This window comes from Anomaloglossus baeobatrachus, chromosome 5, assembly GCF_048569485.1.
Source record: "Anomaloglossus baeobatrachus isolate aAnoBae1 chromosome 5, aAnoBae1.hap1, whole genome shotgun sequence".
Classification (NCBI taxonomy): domain Eukaryota; kingdom Metazoa; phylum Chordata; class Amphibia; order Anura; family Aromobatidae; genus Anomaloglossus; species Anomaloglossus baeobatrachus.
In genome coordinates, this window is record NC_134357.1 from 147,343,892 (window position 1) to 147,366,277 (window position 22,386).

Below are 22,386 nucleotides of genomic sequence, written 5' to 3' on the forward strand. Positions count from 1 at the left end.
GATACATTTCTGTTATAAACTGTATTTGGCCATGTACATTTTTCAATCTAAATGTATGAAAATGGTTTGCACATAGATATCACATGAATACTACATGAAAAATGAACACATGGATGAAAATTGGATGAAAATCAGATTTTTCATATAGTTGTCTACAGTCAGCCTTATGTTTTCAGAAATATGAAAATAATGACATCTGAGATTTGTAAAAAAAAAAAAATCACAGTTGCCTAGAAGTCCTGGATTAGTAATGGGTAGGGGTCTATAAGACTCACCTATTACTAATTGTGAAAGTAAAAAATAAACAGAAAACAGAGAAAAATTCTTTATTTAAAAAAAAAACACCCTTCTCTCCAATGTATTAACCCCCAAAACACCTCTGGAGAGCCGACGTAATCCATACCAGGACATCCCATGTCGATCCCGTCTCTGGTACATCCTGAGGTCGCAGTGCGTGGTCACATTAGAAAATGTGACCTATCACTGTGGCATCCGGGACACACTGCAGTGCCACAGTTGTGAGAGTTGTGATGTTAGTGAGTGTTCACCTGAAGTCACAGCTGGCTGTTCCCACAGTACTCCAGCTGTGACCTCAGGTGAACTCACATGAGGTGAACTCATTGAACTCAATTCCAGTAGTCCTACATAGAGATCTATGGTCCTGGATTATCAGATTATTGACTTCAATGGTGCCGGAATACCTGATTGATCAGCATCATTGAAGTCAATAATCTGGTGATCCGGAAAAATTGACCTCAATGCTAGATTTTCAGAATGTGCACGCATTCCGGTAATCTGGAATTGAGTTCAATGAGTTCACCTGAGGTGAGTTCACCTGAAGTCACAGCTAGTGTATCATAAGGAATCCCAACTGTGACCTCAGGTGAACTCATTGAACTCAATGCCGGATTAGGGTATGTGCGCACGTTGAGTATTTAGTTGCAGACATTCCAACACCAAATCTGCATCTCCTGGCAGAAAAACTCACCAAAAACACAATGTATTTTTGATGCATTTTTGGTGCTTTTTATTACCAAGAGATGCAGATTTGGGGCACAAATGTCTGCGACCAAATACTCAGAGTGCGCACATACCTGATTAATGACTTCAATGTCAATTAATCAGGTAATTCGACACCATTGAATTCAATAGTCTCATAATCAAGAACCATTGTACCTTGATTTTAATGAGTTCATCTCATGTAAGTTCACCTGAGGTAACAGCTGGGGTACTGTGGGAACAGCCAGCTGTGAACTCAGGTGCACTCACTAACACTACTGCTCTTACAACTGCGACTCAGTCAGTGTTTCAGTCAGTGTGTTCCTGATGCCACAGTGTTTGGCCATGTTTTCTAATGTAATTGCGCACTGCGACTTCAGAATGTAGGAAAGCCGGGATTGTCAAGAGACGCTGTGGTGTGCATTATATAGGCTTTGCAGGGGTGTTTTGGAGGTTAATAAATTGGAGAAAGAGGGTGTTTTTTGTTATTTTTTTCAAATAAAGGATTTTTTTCTGTAGTTTGTGTTTATTTTTTTACTTACACGATAAGCAATGGTGGGTCTCATAGATTCCCTACTTATTACTAATCCAAGTCTTTGTGGCAGCTATGATTTTTTTTTTACATATCACAGCTGTCATTAACACATTATATTAAAACCGATTGCCACTGCCCCAGGGAAATACAAATGAGCCAAGTTAGAGATAGAATTGGCACATCTAATGGATGTGGCACTTCTTGGGTGGTTGCAGGCTGCTATTTTTAGGCTGGGGAGGGCCCAATAACCAGGCGCCTCCCCAACCTGAGAATACCAGCTCTCAGCTGTCTGCTTTATCTTGGCTGAGCATCAAAATTGAATGTGACCACACACCAGTTTTTTTTTAAATTATTTAAATAATTTAAAAAAAATCTGCATGGCGTCCCTTGTATTTTGATACACAGCCAAGATAACACACACCTGGGTGCTGCAGCCTCCAGCTGTACAATTTATCTGCACTGGGTATCAAAATACGGGGGACCATATTCCATTTTTTACAATTATTTATTTATTTTTACATTCCACTTCGGAGACCTAGACAGCTAGTGAGAGAGCAACCAATCACAGATGCAGCCAGTCTGATGGCAACCAATCACAGATGTTGTCACAGTAGGTGGGTGGGGGAAGCAGGGAATATTCATGAGATTTAATGAGGGGACCCAGAAACAGTGTGACAGCTGCAAGGAAACTCGGTAAGTATAATTACCCTGCTTTAATCCCCATTTTGCTTCCTTTTGCAGTCCTCTAACCCTTAGTAACACCATTTTATAACACTTAAGTTCAGGTCTCTGAGACTTATATGGTGTTTAGTGTCTTGGGTCAAGTTCATGTCAAGTCCGGTCCCAAACCAGACTTATTTTTAAGTCCGGTTGGACGAGCAGAACCCGAACATCAGCAATACGCAACAGGCAATAAAAGCAAAACTAAATCACTTTTGACTTATTGATTTATTCTATAAATCATGTTATATATGTTACTAGTGTCCAGCATATATACCACTTGCTGCTGAAATCTGATTGGGTATCACGAGCATCAACACTTTTTGTCTGCATTTTAGATGACCAATGGTATTTAATAGAGATAAGCGCATCAGATAAAATTCAAATTCATCAAATTGCATGGATTTTACCAAGAAATTCAATTTGCAGAGAAATTATTCTCGACAAATTGAATGTTTTGTAATAGGCTCTAAGTTCACTGCACACTGCAAAGCATAGTAAGCATAACATTCAAAAAAATAAACATAAAAAACCCTAATAATTGCTCATCTGTCCTAGCACCCCCACTGCCAGGCTGTCCACTGCTCAGGGGCACTACTTCCCGCAGTTGTGTGTCGGGATCTTCCCTCTACAATAAGACTTCCAGTCATGACTAGGCCTCAGAGGTCATTGCACATCGTGACAGAACTCATGTTCTGAAGTGAGGATACCAGGTCTCAGAGGTAATATGTCATAATTTCCTGATGTATGATCTTACCTCTAAGGTCTAGTGTCTTCACTCCAGAGCAGGACTTTTGGCCATGAGGTATTGTCACAGCCTGAACTCCTATTCTAGACTGAAAACAGTGGAGTGCAATTGTAGAAAGAAGTGGCCCAGAGGACTGGACAGCAGACACTAGGCATCAGAGGTATTAAGGGTGCCCAGACAGGTGAGTAGTGAGGTTAGTAATAGTTTTTTTAGTTTTTTAACTTTTTGACAGCCCTCTATAGTTAAGCAAAATTATAGCCACAGCTGGCAAATACATATTTTTGCAGAATTCAATTCCACTCAAAATTGCCAATCTACAGTACTTAGAAATGAAAGGGGACATCTTAAGGAAAATCATCAATTAATACCAGTTATAGTATGAATTACACAATGGAATTAACAGATGCAGGAAACTAGAAGATTTTAGCTCAAAAACAGTCAGGCTAGAAAGGGTTAACTCTTATCAGCACACAGAAAATGAATCATACATTGAATGAAAGAAATCTGTTTGATATGGAGCACACATTTTCCCCGTTATTCTGTTTCTGCATTCTCCACTAGAATCACTTTGCTTTTCCCCTGTGCTTTACTATAATGTTTCTAGCTATTGACAAACCCTTCAGAGAAGACGCTGCACTACAACTCCTGTACTATTCTTTCCCGTATCAGGGGAGGTTTTATACACTGTGCACATACCAAACATTTGCATACTGAATACTGAGTTTCAGACTTCATAGCTACAATACTAGGAGATCAGAGAAGATGATACCTTTAAACATGCAAATTGATTCCTAAGAAATTCCAACGCATTATTTTTTTTCTGCACCCAAAAGTAAGTGACTGTAGCAATGTGTGGTTTTCTCTAGATGTTTTTTTTTCTGTAAGGATATTTAGATGAAAACTATACAGTATTTATAATTTAAATATCAGATACAGAACGCAAGCCAGAAAAGTAGCAACCAAGTAGCATCCAGAAGTAAATTTAAAGGGAAACAGTGCCTACACTTAAAAAGAATTTGTCAGTAGGATCAACCCTCCTAAGCTGGCTACATAAGCATGCAGGTAATAAAAAGTTGAATAAAATGATACCTTGATTTAGGCATTAGAGAACAGAGGCAGAACGAGGGAGAGATATACCAGTATGGGTGCGGTATATACCAGGAAGAGGTCAAGGATAGGTGACATATATACCAGGAAGGGGCTCAGGGTGGGGGACATATATAGCAGAATGGGGGACATATATACCTTGAAGGAGCCCAGGATGGAGGACATACAGGTGTCAGCATGTCCCAATTCCCAATTCCTGGTATATATGATCCCCATCCTGGGCCCATCTTGGTATATATGTCTCTAATCCTGGTGTATATGTCCACCATCCTGGTACATAAGTTCCCCATCCTGGTATATATTTCCCTCATCATGGGCTCATCCTGGTATATATGTCTCCTGTTATGCCATATACATAAAAATAATAAACATTTCTACTCACCTTACATTCGCTCCCCCCATGTGACTTCAATGCCATGCACCACCAGTTACACACTGACGTAATCTTCCGGCTAATCCTAAATAAATAGTCACCATTCCCCACGCCTGGGATCATAGGCACGGGGAGATATTAATATTCTTTGATAGTGAACACACGTGATCGCTGTGGCCATTGCAGTAAGATGTGGCTGGGGCAATCAGTGTATTCGTTATTAAAGAAAATGAATATTCACTGATCCCCATGCCCTTAATCCCACCCATCTGTAAACACTTGCTTCAGTGCCGAGTAGTGGGCATGATTATGGGTGTGGGGAGCAGTGAATATCATCTTCTTTAATAGTGGGCACACATATTCACCCCAGCCGACCTTGCTCCTGCCTCCTGTGGCTCAATCCACCGCTATGCCCCCACAGTGAGCCAGGCACATCTGGACTAGAAGACTCCCAATCCTCACTTTCTTGCCAAAACTTTTTGGGAAAAAAGTGCGTCCTATAGTCCAATATTTTTTTTTAACGTTTTCTTGGCACTTCCTGTTTATGACAGGTGTATTTGGCTGCCATTTTGCAAACTTTGCAGAGCTAATTACAAAAATCCATATTCTGGAGAATAATATTTTTCTTTTATAAAATTCAAGAAGAATTCAGTTCCACTAGAATACATTTACTCATCTCTAGTTAATGCTACATACAAGTATAGTATTGTAATTATATATCCTACATTAGGTACATAGTAGTATATGCATTTAATGCACATGTATACAGTGGGAAAAATACGTATTTGATACATTGCTGATTTTGGAAGTTTTCTCACCTAGAAATAATGGCAAGGTCTGTAATTTTTATTGTAGATATACTTAAGCTGTGACAGACAGAATAAAAAAAAATCCAAAAAATCCCATTGTATGATTTTTAAATAATTATTTTGCATTTTATTGCATGAAGTAAGTATTTGATCACCGACCAAGCAGCAGAATTCTGGCTCTCAAAGACCTGTTATATTTTTCATTAAGATGCCCTCCTACTTTGCACTGATTACCTGTATGAATTGCACCTGTTTGAATTCTTCACCTGTATAAAAAACAATTGTCCACACATTCAATTATTCACACTTCTACCTCTTCACAATAGCCAAGACCAAAGAGCTGTCCAAGGACACCAGGGACAAAATTGTGCACCTGCACAAGCTGGGATAGGCTACAGGACAATAGGCAAGCAGTTTCGTGAGAAAGCAACGACTGTTGGCACAACTATTAGAAAGTGGAAGAAACACAAGATGACTGTCAATCTCACTCGGTCTGGGGCTCCATGCAAGATCTCGCCTCGTGGGGTAGAGATGATTCTGAGAAAGATCAGGAATCAGCCCAGAACTACATGGACAGACCTGGTCAATGACCTGAAGAAGAGAGCTGGGACCACAGTCGCAAAGGTTAAAATCCCACAGGGCATGCACAGTTCCCTTGCTCATGCCAGCACATGTTAATGCCCATTTGAAGTTTGTCTATAAGCATCTGCATGATCCAGAGGAGGCATGTGATCAGATGAGACCAAAATAGAACTTAACTCCACTTGCTGTGTTTGGAGGAAGATGAAGGATGAGTACAACCCCAAGAACAAGTTATGGGGGTGGAAACATCATACGTTTGAAGGTGCTTTTCTGCAAAGGGTACAGGATGACTGCACTGTATTGAAGGGAGGATGGGTGGGGTCATGTATTGCGAGATTTTGGCCAACAACCTCCTTCCCTCAATAAAGGCCACGTCACACTAAGCAACATCGCTAGCAACATCACTGCTAAGGAACAACTTTTGTGACGTAGCAGCGATGTTGCTAGCGATGTTGCTGTGTGTGACATCCAGCAACAACCTGGCCCCTGCTGTGAGGTCGCTGGTTGTTGCTGAATGTCCTGGGCCATTTTTTAGTTGTTGCTCTCCCGCTTTGAAGCGCACATTGCTGTGTGTGACAGCGACAGAGCAACAACTAAATGTGCAGGCAGCAGGAGCCGGCTTCTGCGGACGCTGGTAACCACGGTAAACATCGGGTAACCAAGAAGCCCTTACCTTGGTTACCAGATATTTACCTTCATTACCAGCGTCCGCCACTCTCAGCTGTCAGTGCCGGCTCCCTGCTCTCTGCACACGTAGCTACAGTACACATCGGGTAATTAACCCGATGTGTACTGTGGCTAGGAGTGCAGGGAACAGGGAGCCGGCACTGGCAGTGTGAGAGCGGCGGACCCTGGTAACGAAGGTAAATATCGGGTAACCAAGGTAAGGGCTTCTTGGTTACCTGATGTTTACCGTGGTTACCAGCGTCTGCAGAAGCTGGCTCCCTGCTGCCTGCACACGTAGCAGAGTACACATCGGGTAATTAACCTGATGTGTACTGTGGCTAGGTGTGTAGGGAGCCAGCGCTAAGCGGTGTGCGCTGGTAACCAAGGTAAATATCGGTTTGGTTACCCGATATTTACCTTAGTTCCCAAGCGCAGCATCACTTCCACGCGGCGGTGGGGGCTGGTCACTGGGTGCTGGTGAGATCTGCCTGTGTGACAGCTCACCAGCAACCCGTGTAGCGACGCTCCAGCGATCCCTGCCAGGTCAGGTTGCTGGTGGGATCGCTGGAGCGTCGCTTAGTGTGACATCTCACCAGCGACCTCCTAGCAACTTACCAGCAATCCCTATCAGGTTGTATCGTTGTTGGGATCGCTGGTAAGTTGTTTAGTGTGACTGAGCCTTAAGAGCATTGAAGATGCGTCATGGCTGGGTCTTCCAGTATAACAATTACCTAAAACACACAGCAAAGGCAACTAATGAGTGGCTCCGCAAGAAGCATTTCAAGGTCCTGGAATAGGCCTAGCCAGTCTTCAGACCTCAACTTTCGTAATTGCAAAGAAATATTTCTGTACCAAATATTAAGTTCTGTTTTTCTATTGTATCAAATACATATTTTATGCAATAAAATGCAAAAATTATATTATTATAATTATTTAAAAATCATACAATGTGATTTTCTGGATTTTTTTCTGGATTCTGTCACAGCTGAAGTGTACCTACAATAAATATTACAGACCTCTTCAATCTTTGTAGTTGGCTGAACTTGCAAAATTGGCAGTGTATCAAATACTTATTTTCCTCACTGTAGATAAACATAAAGTATATGCCGTTGTACAGATAATCAATTTAGTTAGTACTTGGCTAAAACTTATATGATCTCTCTCTTACTCCTTGAGATCCTCCTCATTTTTTATATATATTACCTTGAATTAATGAAGGTTCCAGGTCAAAGATCTTCTCTATCATTATGTATGTAAGTAGTGAACCTTGTAAGAATTTTAATTCACTTCCCTGCTCCAGCTCTTAATGTTTTCAAATTTCTAAATTGTCATAGGCACATTACGACATAAGATAATAGATTGTCTCACTCTAGACAATGACTCCTATTAATCCAATTTCCTCAGGAGGCCCAGGACACCCTACACCTCTATTATTTAGGGATTCAGAGCACTGGCTTTTGTACATCTCTCCATAATGTATGCAAATCCTCTCACACTCCTTTAGAAGATTCCCTGCTGAGATGATCTGCACTTACTGGTATATGTACATCTACCAAGACCCAGCTGCCATGGAGCAGGAGGCCTTCTGAGACAGAAACCCAACCAAATTATTAGTTCTCTATAAGGTTTTACCAAGTGCTTCTCGTAGGGTTTTCTACTTGACCACAACTAAAAACAGAACCTTTTGTTTGCTACTAGTTCACATCTTTGTGCCTCTCCCAACTAATGGGGTAAGTTCTTAGAAAATTCTAGAATTCTCTAGTCTCTATATATTCTGTACATTTCTATGCAATAGTTCCTTCTAATTCAGTAATCATAAAGAATAAAGATTAGAGATAATATAAAATTATGTCTTAGTTGTAAATATTAGATTCAGTTCAGATTAGCTGCAGACTAAGGGTAAACGTAATTTTGTACATAAAAGACATCAGGAACAAACCTCTATAATAAGCAGGAGCGCTCTGATAATAAAAGATGCAGCCTTCAGTTTGAGAACAGCTGGAGCTTACAGACCCACAGACAGTATGTAGACAGCACTGCAGACTTGCAATCCATTTTTGCTGACAGGATCTCAGGGCCATGGTAAGATTTTTTTTTATTCTACTGTTTTCTTTTTTTTTTCTCAGATTACACTGGTTGATTTGATTTTGATTCTTGCATTTTTTTTTACTTCATTGCCCTTTCAGATTGTCTGGGAGTCTCTAAAAAGAGAGTATTTATTTCATTTTATTGAAATGTATACAGATTTTTATTTAACTATGTTACGACTTGAAGGGAAACATTATGCGGGCAGTGATTGCACTCTGCTGGTAGTACTGTTTGTTGGAAGTACTTGGCTGGCACTGTTTTTAGGAGTGCCTTTTTCTGGTATTGTCATAATTGCCATGGGGTGTTATTGATGGGATACTCTGCTGGCACTACTGTCATAATTTGGATGGGGTGTCAAAGGTTTCCAGAAGCTGAAACCCTCTGCAAATCATACTGTCATTACAATGATTATTAACATTAGAAAAGTATGGACTATCTTCAGTGAAATGTGCACATTTTGGACTATATGAATAATATTTTAACAATTCTGTGTAATAACATCATACTACTACTGTGTATTGAAATCCTTCTACTACAGTGTAATGACATCCTACTACTACTACTACTCTGTAATGACATAATACTACTGTATAATGACATCATACTAATACTGTGTAATGACATCATACTACTACTGTGTAATGACATAATACTACTGTATAATGACTAGAGTTGAGCGCGGTTCGCGGTTCGAGGTTCTCCAGTTCTAAGCTCGAGTGATTTTGGGGGCTGTTCGAGATCGAACTAGAACTCGAGCTTTTTGCAAAAGCTCGATAGTTCTAGATACGTTCGAGAACGGTTCTAGCAGCAAAAAGCAGGGCTTTTTACAGCTACAGTGTGCAGGAGCCATCGCTGGCAGCCTGCCAGAAGCTGGTAACCAAGATAAACATCGGGTATCCAAGCAAAACGCTTTGGTTAGTAACCCGATGTTTATCCTAGTTACGTGCAGGAAGCCCACACTTCCCCGCTCAGCTCGCTCCGCCCCCTCCTGCCCGCGGCATGTACACATACATACATACATATACACACACACACACACACACACACACACACACATGGTCCCGCTCGGCTTACCTGCGGTGATGAAGTCCCGCCATCCCGACCTCAGCGCTGTCACTGTCCTCCATGGCCGCCGCTTGTCACATCACCTTGTCTCGCTTCCGACCCGAGACTGACTAGCGGTGACGTCACGGGCCTCTCGCGATACTTGGTGTGAAGGCGGCGGTCATTGAACTCAGTGACAGGGGCTGTCAGTGTGCTGGAGATCAGCGCAGGTAATGTACCTCGCTGACAGCAGCACTTGTCATGCCCTGCAGTGACCTGGGCTGACCCATTGATGTTAGCTCAGGTCACTGCACTGCTCTCCCAGCCAATGGGGAACATCCTGCTCTTCATTGACTGGGACAGTGTGGATCGTCATGGCAACCCCTTGGATTACAGCAGACCTGGATTTGTTTTTCTTTCTAATAAATTGGTTAAAGAGGGAATGTTTTGGGGAGTGTTTTTTCAAATAAAAATGTGTTTGTCGTCTATTTTCTTTTATTACTGACTGGGTTGGTGATGTCGGGTCTCTGATAGACGCCTGACCTCACCAACCCCAGGGCTTGATGCCAGGTGACATTACACATCTGGTATTAACCCCATATATTACCCCGTTTGCCACCGCACCAGGGCGCGGGATGAGCTGGGGCGAAGCACCAGGATTGGCGCATCTAATGGATGCGCCACTTCTGGGGCGGCTGCGGCCTGCTATTTTTAGGCTGGGGAGAGTCCAATAACCATGGACCTCCCTAGTCTGAGAATATCAGGCCCCAGCTGTCTGCTTTACCTTGGCTGGTGATCCAATTTTGGGGGACCCCTACGTGTTTTTTTTTTTAATTATTTATTTAATTTAAAATAACAGCGTGGGGTGCCCTCAGTTTTGGATTACCAGCCAAGGTGAGGTTGCCAGCTGTGGTCTGCAGGCTGCAGCCGTCTGCTTTACCCTAGCTGGCTACAAAACTAGGGGGAACCCTACGTCATTTTTTTTTTCATTTTTTGGCTAAATACAAAGCTAAGCACCCCTTAGTGCCACATGAAAGGCACCAAAGGGTGCTCCACTTTTTCTCTACTTTTTCTCCATTTTTTCTCCACTTTTTCTCCACTTTTTCTCCACTTTTTCTCCACTTATTCTCCACTTTTTCTGCACTTTTTCTGCACTTTTTCTCCACTTTTTCTCCACTTTTTCTCCATTTTTTCTCCACTTTTTCTCCACTTTTTCTCCACTTTTTCTCCAATTTTTCTCCACTTTTTCTCCACTTTTTCTCCATTTTTCTCCACTTATTCTCCACTTTTTCTCCACTTATTATCGATTTTTTTCTCCACTTTTTCTCCACTTTTTCTCCATTTTTTTCTCCACTTTTTCTCCATTTTTTTCTCCACTTTTTCTCCACTTTTTCTCCATTTTTTTCTCCACTTTTTCTCCACTTTTTCTCCACTTTTTCTCCACTTATTCTCCACTTTTTCTACACTTTTTCTCCATTTTTTTCTACACTTTTTCTCCACTTTTTCTCCACTTTTTCTCCACTTTTTCTTCGTTCTTTTTCTATGGTCGGTCTACCCATCAGCTCTGCCATGCATAGTGTAGCTCTACACCTACTGCACATGTTACTTTATGATTGACATCTCTTTCGTACCAGAGCTGTCTAAGCCTACTTTGACCCCATATTTGTCATTACTATATTGTCCTTGTACTGTATTATGACATTTGTATCATGTGTTTCATTTCTTGCTGTGTTGCAATTTTTTTGCTGCATCCCAATTGTACCTCTACCTCTACATTGTTCGAGTTTATGTTATTGTTCTCTCACTCTTATGTGATACTGATTATTGTCATTTTTCATGATTACATGCAGATAAGTCCAATCTGACGAAGGCTCAGGCCGAAACGTCATTTGTAACTTGTTTTGGACAAAAACATATATGCTTATGAAAAAATTTTTTTTCTTAATACGGACCAATAAAGAGTGATTTTGCATTACTATCCGTTGTGACTTACTGACTTAGTCTGGGAGATTTAGAGTGCCGAGGTTACTCACTAATTTTATCTATTATTACCTCTGAGCACCTATATACCAGTGAGCAGAGCTTCCTCTACAGTAGGTCTCCTGATTAGGCATGCCCTTACCTCATGAGCAGGGCATTGCAGCTTTGGTAGCAACCATTACGACATGGACTCTGCTGCTGTGGACCCGAGAAGAGTGAGTGCAGATTCATTGCACCCACACTCCTCACATGAAGGGTCCGAACTCCTAGAAAATGGGGGATACGTTCCCTGAGTGTCTCCCCCCCATATTCTAGACGGTCCAGAGTCGTCGTGGGACCCCTTTATTTTTTTTCTTACAATAAATTGGTGAAAGAGGAAATGTTTTGGGGACTGTTTTTTCAAATAAATTTCTTTTGTCGATTTTTTTTTTTTGTTAGTACTGACAGTTTATGATGTTGGGTATCTAATAGACGCCATGACATCACAAACTGCTGGGCTTGATCTCAGGTTACTTTACAGCTAGTATTACCCTGTTTGCCACTGCACCAGGGCACGGGATGAGCTGGGGTGAAGCGCCAGGATTGGCGCATCTAGTGGATGCGCCATGTCTGGGGTGCCTGTGGCCTGCTATTTTTAGGCTGTGAAGGCCCAATAACTATGGAGCTTCCCACCCTGAGAATACCAGACCACAGCTGTCCGCTTTACCTTGGCTGGTGATCCAATTTGGGGGGGACCCTACTTTTATTGTGTAATTATTAATATTTATAAAATCATTATAAAAAAGAGCCTGAGGAGACCTCCACATTGGATCCCCAACCACGGTAAAGCTGCCAGCTGTGGTTTTCAGGCTACAGCCGTCTGCTTTACCCTAGCTGGCTATCAAAAATGGGGGGACCCAACGTCATTTTTTTTTTTAACTATTTTTTAAATAGAAAAAATTAATGGGCTTCCCTGTATTTTGATTGCCAACCAAGGTAACGGCAGGCAGATGGGGGTGGCAACCCATAGCTGTCTGCTTTATCTGCGCTGAGAATCAAAAATACCGCGGAGCGCTACGTCATTTTTTTAAAGATTTATTTTTACAGCACTGTGATGTCCAGCAATCAAAATACAGGGAAGCCCATTTTATTTTTAGTTATTTAAATAAATAATTAAAAAAAATATATATGGGCTCCCGCTGCATTTTTTGTATTGCTAGCTAAGGGTAATCCAAGCAGCTACTGGCTGCTAACCCTCACTGCTTGGTGTTACCTTCACTGGCAATGGAAAATCCAGGGAAGCATTTTTTATTTTTTTTGCCAAAAAACTACAAAAAAAGGACGTGAGCTTCGCCATATTTTTGTATGCTAGCCAGGTATAGCAGGCAGGTGCTGGAAGAGTTGGATACAGCGCCAGAAGATGGCGCTTCTATGAAAATGCCATTTTCTGAGGCGGCTGCAGACTGCAATTCGCAGCAGTGGGGCCCAGAAACCTCAGGCCAACCTGTGCTGCGGATTCCAATCCCCAGCTGCCTAGTTGTACCTGGCTGGACACAAAAATGGGGCGAAGCCTACGTCATTTGTTTTCTAATTATTTCATGAAATTCATGAAATAATAAAAAAAGGGCTTCCCTTTATTTTTGGTTCCCAGCCGGGTACAAATAGGCAACTGGGGGTTGGGGGCAGCCGTACCTGCCTGCTGTACCTGGCTAGCATACAAAAATATGGCGAAGCCCACATAATTTTTTCAGGGGGCAAAAAACTTCTGCATACAGTCCTGGATGGAGTATGCTGAGCCTTGTAGTTCTGCAGCTGCTGTCTGTCTGTATGGAGAAGAGCAGACAGCAGCTGCAGAACTACAAGGCTCAGCATACTCCATCCAGGACTGTATGCAGAATTTTTTTGCCCACCAAAAAAATGACGTGGGCTTCGCCATATTTTTGTATGCTAGCCAGGTACAGCAGGCAGCCACGGGCTGCCTCCAACCCCCAGTTGCCTATTTGTACCCGGCTGGGAACCAAAAATATAGGGAAGCCCGTTTTTTTTTAATTATTTCACTTATTTCATGAAATAATTAAAAAACAAATGACGTGGGCTTCGCCCCATTTTTGTGTCCAGCCGGGTACAACTAGGCAGCTGGGGATTGGAATCCGCAGCACAGGTTAGCCCGAGGTTTCTGGGCGCCTCTGCTGCGGATTTCAGTCCGCAGCCGTCCCAGAAAATGGCGCTCTCATAGAAGCGCCATCATCTGGCGCTGTATCCAACTCTTCCAACAGCCCTGGAGCCGGGTGGCTTGTTGGGTAATCATGAGTTAATACTGGCTTTGTTTTACTAGCCAGTATTAAGCCAGAGATTCTTAATGTCAGGCACGTTTGACCCGGCCATTAAGAATCTCCAATAAAGGGTTAAAAAAAAACACCACACAGAGAAAAAATACTTTAATAGAAATAAATACACAGACACATTAGAGACTCCATCTTTATTACCCCCTGTCAGCCCTCCACGATCCTGCTCTTCTGTCTTCTTTCTTTCTAGTGTAGTAGTAGTGACGATTGTAGTGAGGATGATGTGCACCAGCTCATCACTTGGGGCAGGGGAACCTCATCCTCAGTACAATCCTCACTACAATCCTCACTAGTGTAGTAGTAGTGACGATTATAGTGAGGATGATGTGCACCAGCTCATCACTTGGGGCTGGTGAACCTCATCCTCAGTACAATCCTCACTACAATCCTCACTAGTGTAGTAGTAGTGACGATTATAGTGAGGATGATGTGCACCAGCTCATCACTTGGGGCTGGGGAACCTCATGCTCAGTACAATCCTCACTACAATCCTCACTAGTGTAGTAGTAGTGACGATTATAGTGAGGGTGATGTGCACCAGCTCATCACTTGGGGCTGGGGAACCTCATCCTCAGTACAATCCTCACTACAATCGGGAAGCAGCGTGCAGCCTTCACTCCGTGAGTGATCAGTGCTGGCTGTCAGCGGTAACAGCGGTAACGCTGACAGACGCGTTACCATAGCAACGGTGTTCTCGGAGCCGCGGTTAGCGGTGACGTCACCGCTAACTGCGTTGCTATGGCAACGGTGATCTCCGTTAATGACCGGCTGTGTCAGCCGGTCCCTAACGGAACGGGGAGTCGACCGTGTGCTAGAGCATGTCGCCGGTACACGGCGATACACATATGTGCACCGTGTACCGGAGAGATGCACTCGCAGGTCCTACATGACGCGTCATAGTCATGTGACCAGTCTGTAGCCAATGAGATAATAGCCACGTGACTGGTCACATGGCTATTTTGACATCACGATAGGTCCTGCATCTCTGCTGGCAGTGCCATCACCGGGAGGATTCAGCGATCATCGGATGGAATAGCGGCAGGAGACAGAGTGCAGAAGGGATCGCGAGGACCGGTAAGTGTTATGGCAATGTTTATTAACTGTTTGTGTACATTTATAATGCATTTTTATGTGTTTGTGATTGCCTCCCATTATAGCCTATTGGCTCGAGTTCGGTTCGTCGAACGTTAGATGAGCCGAACTCGAACGCGACCTCCGTTCGGCGAACCGACCTCGAGCCGAACCGGGACCGGTTCGCTCATCTCTAATAATGACATCATACTAATATTGTGTAATGACATCATACTAATACTGTGTAATGACATCATACTAATACTGTGTAATGACATCATACTAATACTGTGTAATGACATCATACTACTTCTTTTTAATGACATCCTACTACTACTGCTCTGTAATGACATCATACTACTGTATAATGACATCATACTAATACTGTGTAATGACATCATACTACTTTGTAATGACATCATACTAATACTGTGTAATGATATCATAATACTTGTCTGTAATGACATCATACTACTACTGTGCAATGACATCATACTACTACTGTGTAATGACATCATACTACTTCTTTGTAATGACATCATAATACTACTGTGTAATGACATCATACTACTTCTCTATAATTACATCCTACTGCTACTCTGTAATTACATCATACCAGTACTCTGTAATGACATCATACTTCTCTGTAATGACATCATACTACTACTCTGTAATGACATCATACTACTTCTCTGTAATGACATCATACTACTACTGTGTAACATCATACTACTATTGTGTAATGACATCATATTACTACTGTGTAATGCTATATGATACTTCTGAGGAATGATTTTGCAATACTATGGTGTAATGGCAATATAACACTACTCTGTAATCTAATGCTACCTAGTAATAACATTAAAATATTAATGTTTGATTACAATATAATACTGCTGAGTAATAACATAACCAGTTTGTCCATTACTTTAACATTGATGTCCTATCCTTAGGGGCACTTTGCACACTACGACATCGCAAGCCGATGCTGCGATGCCGAGCGCGATAGTGCCCGCCCCCGTCGCAACTGCGATATCCTTGTGATAGCTGTCGTAGCGAACATTATCGCTACGGCAGCTTCACATGCACTCACCTGTCCTGTGACATCGCTTTGGCTGGCGACCCGCCTCCTTATTAAGGGGGCGGGTCGTATGGCGTCACTGCGACGTCACACGGCAGGCGTCCAATAGGAGCGGAGGGGCAGAGATGAGCGGGATGTAAACATCCCACCCACCTCCTTCCTTCCGCATATCCTACGGAAGCCACAGTGACGCCGGTAGGAGATGATCCTCGCTCCTGCGGCTTCACACACAGCAATGTGTGCTGCCACAGGAACGAGGAACAACATCGGACCATCGCGTCAGCGTAATCATGGATTACGCCGACGCTGCACCGATGATACGATTACGACGCTTTTGCACTCGTTAATCGTATCATCGAGCCTTTACATACTACGATGTCGCATGCGATGCCGGAAGTGCGTCATTTTCAATTTGACCCCACCGACATCGCACCTGCGATGTCGTAGTGTGCAAAGCCCGCCTTAGGATAGGTCATCAATGTCTGGTCGGCTGGAGTCTGACATCCTGCACCTCCTCCAATCAGCTGTCCTCGGTCCTGGCAGCGGCAGCAGGTAGCTGGAAATTCTCAGTTCCAGAGCTGCTCCATCATCTGATAGTGGCCACAGCTGGGTAATGCACATCCACCTCCCATTTAAATCAATAGGAGGCAGATGTGCCTCCAGTCCCCGGCCGTGGTCGCAATCAGAAAGCGGGGCATTTCTGGGTGTCTGCTGCCACCATTTGGACCGAGGTCAACTGATCAGTGGGGGTGCTGAGTGTCGGACCCTTGCCGATCAGACATTGATGAGCTATCCTTAGGACAGACTATCAATATTAAGGTAGTGACCAACCTGTTTAAGTTATTACTCTCAAAAAATATTTACAAAATTTTGAGTTGTGTATTCACTTTTGTGATGTACTGTAAAATGGAGCTTCTAGTATGGTAGATACCAAGTATAAATTGAAGATCGTCATTCCTCCTGTTACATTGTAAACAATTTTATGTTCTAAACATTATATACAAATATATGTTCACTTGCCTCTGTCCTCCAAAAATATGGAAATATAGTGCTCGATACATCAAAATGTTTATGCAACAAAGTGGCGTAAAACATTGTGAATAGTCACAAAACTTTTGAGCAGCGAGGAGTGACTCAAACTTGCTATGACTTTTGGTGTTTTATCACCAGTCCCTAGCAGCTCTACCAAAATAGGTGGAGCTAGGGAGTAACCATAGGGGAACAGGACATGGCTACACCTACCTGTTAAATACATGGAAAGTGGTAATGTTTCTTAAAGTGAACTTGATGGATGATACATGCTGCCCAATCCAGATATTGTAGCATCTCAACCAGGTATGTTTGACTCTGATACCCTGTGGCATTTCAGAGAAAACATACCATTGAAAGACACCAGGGACATGTCCAACTAGTCTCCCCACCCGCTGACCTGGAGTAACAAGTCTTTCTCGATATGCTCAAATAGGGAGAGACCTGCAACTCCTGGGCAGTAGGTGGGAAGAAGCCGCTAGAGACCCACCTGTCTGACTGGTCTCCAGTGCAGCTCTGCCCCCAATCCCACAGGCTTTTAAAGTAGATCTTTCTCTGAAACACTGCAGTATTTCAGAGTCAAACATAACTAGCTGAAATCATACAGCCAGTGCCTGATACATGCTGCCTGTGAATCAGACAGCATGTATCAGCTGTTATATTTACTTAAAGCGTAACTGTCGTTTAAAATTGTATTTCTTAAATCAATTCTACACATGAAAATAAGCAACTTTGTAATTTATCTTATCAGACAAATTTGCCTCTTTCTCTGGCAAAATTGATCAGTCATTATCAAATTTCTCAATTCTGAGCTAAAATCTGTATTTAGGGAAGACAGATGTTCCAATTACTGCAATAGGAGATGAGATTTGCTACTGATAAGATCCTATCTAAATAGAAGGGAGAGGAGGAGGGAGAAGCTCTGACTCTGGCTCCTACCTCCTCCGGTCTACATAGAATTGTATACATAACAACTGCCATCTCCTATCTGAGTAATAGGAAAGTTTTCACTAAATACAGATTTTACCTCAGAATTGTTAAAATTGTCTGTCCAGGAAGGAGACAAACTCTAGCGCCACCTATTGGAAGAAGCAATCCTAAAAGTCAAAAGTGACTCTCCAACGAGCCTTTTCATATGACCTAGTATTTATGCCAGATCAGAACCCAATTTGCAGACATGGTGTTTTGGGGTTATTGGCCCTCATCAGTGCAAAGTATGGGATCTGATCTGGCTTATGAAAGCTATAGTGGGGACCATTCTCTTTGCGGAGACCTGACAAACTAGTCTGGCTGCCAGTGAGGGGTCTTATAGCTGCAAAACCACTCTGGGAAATATTCAAACTGTCTCTCCAGGAAGGAGACAAACTCTAGCGTCACCTATTGGAAGTAGCAATCCTAAAAGTCAAAAGTGACTCTCCAGTGAGCCTTTTCATTTGAACTAGGATTTATGCATGATCAGAACTATAGCTTTTCATAAGCCAGATCCGATCCCATACTTTGCACTGACGAGGGGCAATCACCCCGAAACACCATGTCTGCATATTGGGGTTCTGATCTGGCATGTATGCACTTTATTTCTCAGAGTTCAGCTTAGTTACACTAGCTTCACATGAGCGTATAGGAAAATTGTCCAGAAAACTTGTACAATTCTTTCCTCATTTGTCATTTATACGCCATCCATGTGCCATCTATTTTTATACAGCAGCAGTATATTAAAATATACAAATCTAAATGCAATTTTTTTATGTTAAAAAATTGTGATGTATCCGTAATAACTGGATCCTACACGGTGGCTCCATATGGAATCTGATTTTTTTTTTGCACCCCCATAGACTTGATTAGGCAAGTCTTATCTGACACAAGGAATAAACTAGCGCATCCTCTAATTTTGTTTCACGCTCAGATTCAATCATTGAACAGACCTCGGATCCAATATACGCTAGTATGAACCTACCTTCAATACATAGACATAAACATTTATTTTGTCTGGTGTGGGGGGGAAAGTGGTACAATTGGGGCTTTTACACTTGTGATTTTTAAGTACACTCTTGCAGACAGTATAATAATATGACTTTTTATTTTCCAGAAAAGATGACCACTGAAGCTACAGTCAACTTCCATAATGAAACGCTAGAGAGCACGGCTAATACTGACTTATATAACAGCACCATAGACAATATGTCAGTAAATACCACCAATATTCCATTGGAATTCACCGACCCACTGCCCATCATCATCTCTCTTGTGTGCATTTTCCTCCTTCTTGCCACCTGCCTCATATTTATGACACTGTGCAAGCCTGCTGCCCTAGACCAATCTCTATATGGACCACGGGAATTTATGCCCTATCATGTGGAAGATGCCAGTGAACCACAGCTCCGACTCTGGAAGAGGTTAGGCTCACTCAGGCAGTCCATCAACAGCTTCAGACGTAGTCGGCCAATCTCTCAGTGCCAAAGGACATGTCCACGGCAGACACCAAGCACCCAAGACTGGTCTTTTTTTGAGTCTACTAAAATGTAATGATGCATTGGCGATATCCTTCTGAATTCTCTTTTGCTCTAACGTCAGAATGAACAATGATGTAAATGCACAGTTCTAAAGAGATGCCGGAAAGACCACAAATCGATATCAATAGTGGCGGTTTAGGAAAATATTCAAAGGCCTTTGGACATGTAAACCGCAATTTATGCCTCTGGATACTGGAGTGTAATTGATGTAGATGAATTTAGTTGTATTGTTAGCTGGATTTTTTTTAATTAATTGTTGTTACGGCTGGCTGCTCATCTTCACAAATTTGCAATCATTATAAACTTATCATGCAGCACGAATAAAAGTTGCCTTTTTACAAATGTAAACATTTATACTGCATTTTATTAAAGTGACACATGGCAATGTAAAAGGAAGTAAATAGAAACCAGGGAATTTATGTAGTGTGAAAATGCACAAGTGGCTTCTCTCTAATTGGAGGCAATGAATATTCAGAAACAAATAAAAGAGCACAAAAGTGCATTTTCTTAGCTTGTGTAGGTGACAGCATAATGTTTGGTTTATTGGAAAACTGAAAGAGTTACAAGTCTCTAACCACACACAACTTATGCACACACCAGTCCTGGTGTAAATTTAGCAATTTCCCCCTTTAAGCATTAAGGAATGAGAAAAACACTTATTTCGCATTGTTACGTTCATAAAAATCCAATCTATCAAAATCTAAAAGAAATCAATTTGATCAGCAAATGATGCAATAAGAAAAAAATCAAAACACCCCAATTGTGGATTTTTGGCCACTCCTACAGTGAAAAAAAAGGTAATAAGAGGCGATCAAACACCTTATATGCACCAGAATGGAATCAATAAAAATATTGTCTTGGTGCAAAAAAAACAAGCCCTCACACAGCTCCATATCCCAAAAAGTTTAAATGTTTTGGCTCTTGGCAACACAAAAAAATTAGTTATATATATATTTTTTTTTTTACAAAGTTTTAAATTTTTTTACCACTTAAACCCTTCATCCCTGGTGATTTTCGGTACTTTTCCTGTCAATCTTGCATGTAAGGGCTTATTTTCTGTGGGATGAGTTGTACTTTTGAATGACACAACAAGTTTTACCATATAGTGTACTGGAAAATTGGAACAAAAATTCCAAGTGTGGTGAAATTACAAAAAAAGTACAATTGCATGATTGTTTTTGAGGTATTTTGCTCATGGTGTTCACTACATAGTAAGGTTGTGCGCGCATGTCTGTGTGTTGCATGCTTTTGCGCTGCGTTTAGAACTGCAGCGTAAAGGCATGCGTCCTGCGTCCCCAGCACAATCTATGTAGATTGTGCATGATACGTGCGCACGTTGCTTCTATGAACGCAGCAATTTGGGTGCTAAAATTTTAACCCAAATCCGTGCGTTCAAAAAAGCAGCATGTCAATTAATTTGTGCGCTTTGGATGCTGCTTCCACTCTGTCCATGGGAGAGACAGCATCCATAACGCAAGAAATCGGGATTTATTCTGCAGAAACACTGCATCCGTTACGCAGTGTTTCTGCAGCAATTTGAAGCGCACATGTGCTGTCAAATTGCTGTAGAAAATTCAGCATTTACATGCGAGGAAGGCCTAAAACTGATGTGTCGATGTGATGCCTCAGGTCAATACAAGTTCGTACAAACCAAACATGTATACTTTTACTCTTATCTAAGGGGTTAAAAAAATTCAGAAATTCGTCCAAAAAAAGAATTTCGTTTTTGGCACCATTTTCTCAGATACTCAATGTTCTCATTTTTCGCGATCTGGGGTTCAGTGATGGCTTATTGTTTGCGTCTTAAGCTGGTATTTTTAATTATTCCATTTTTGTGTAGATGCTACTTTTTGATTCCCTGTTGTTGCATATTAAAAAATTTTTGCGGAGACCAAAAATTGTAACTTTGGTGTTTGGAATTATTTTCTCGCCACGCTATGTACCGATCAGATTTAGATTTTTCTGAACATGGCGATACCAAATATGTATACATATTTAATTTTTTAATTGTTTTATTTCCAAGGGGGCGAATGGGGGGGGTGATTTGAACTTTTAGGTTTTTTTATTTTGTCATATTTTTAAAAACTTTTTTTTTTACATTTTTTGTTTATTTTACTAGTCCCCCCGGGGCACTTTATGGCTCAGCAGTTTGACTGCTTGTGTATTTCTGTTGATCAGGGCTGCACAGCTCTGATCAGCAAACATTCACTGTTCTTTTAAAAGCTACCGGTCTGATGGCTCTTACAGAAAGTATGTCATCATAGCAACCATTGGCTCCCCATGATCACCTCACGGGGATACCGATGGTGGTGGGAAATGGCACAATCCCGTCCCACAGATTCACCCACGCCTGTTAGCGCCACATGTCTGCTGTTCAAATCAGCAGACATGTGCGGGGATCATCGCCAACTCGGTGCATTTTCCGGCTGTGATTATCGCGACATGACTTATGATGTACCAGTATGTCATTGGTCGTGAAGGGGTTAAGTAAAAAAGAAAAATCTCTGTTTGTTTGATATTATACAGACCTGGAAAATCATATATCCAGGTCATTTTACCATAAAGTGAACAATGTAAATGAAATAAAACAAAAAACATTGTGGAATTACGTTTTTTTCCCACAATTTTGTCATACTCTGATTTCTTTCCTGCTTTGCAATGCATCACATGTTAAAATACATGGTGTCATTCAAAAGTACAATTCATCCCACAAAATATAA

The 22,386-nt window shown here is 41.8% G+C and overlaps 2 protein-coding genes across 4 annotated transcripts in view; one reads left to right on the forward strand and one right to left on the reverse strand.

Annotated features, from left to right (window-relative positions):
• The window catches only part of C5H10orf105 (chromosome 5 C10orf105 homolog), a 53,626-nt gene extending 33,419 nt beyond the window's left edge, over positions 1 to 20,207 (forward strand). Inside the window, exon 2 of the mRNA XM_075347255.1 lies at positions 19,243 to 20,207. Coding sequence (XP_075203370.1) covers positions 19,248 to 19,679 — 432 coding nt within the window. The 5' untranslated portion in view covers positions 19,243 to 19,247 and the 3' untranslated portion in view covers positions 19,680 to 20,207. The remainder of the gene's footprint in view (positions 1 to 19,242) is intronic.
• CDH23 (cadherin related 23) overlaps positions 1 to 22,386 on the reverse strand; it is a 1,872,161-nt gene that overhangs the window by 475,021 nt on the left and 1,374,754 nt on the right. The window lies entirely within an intron of this gene.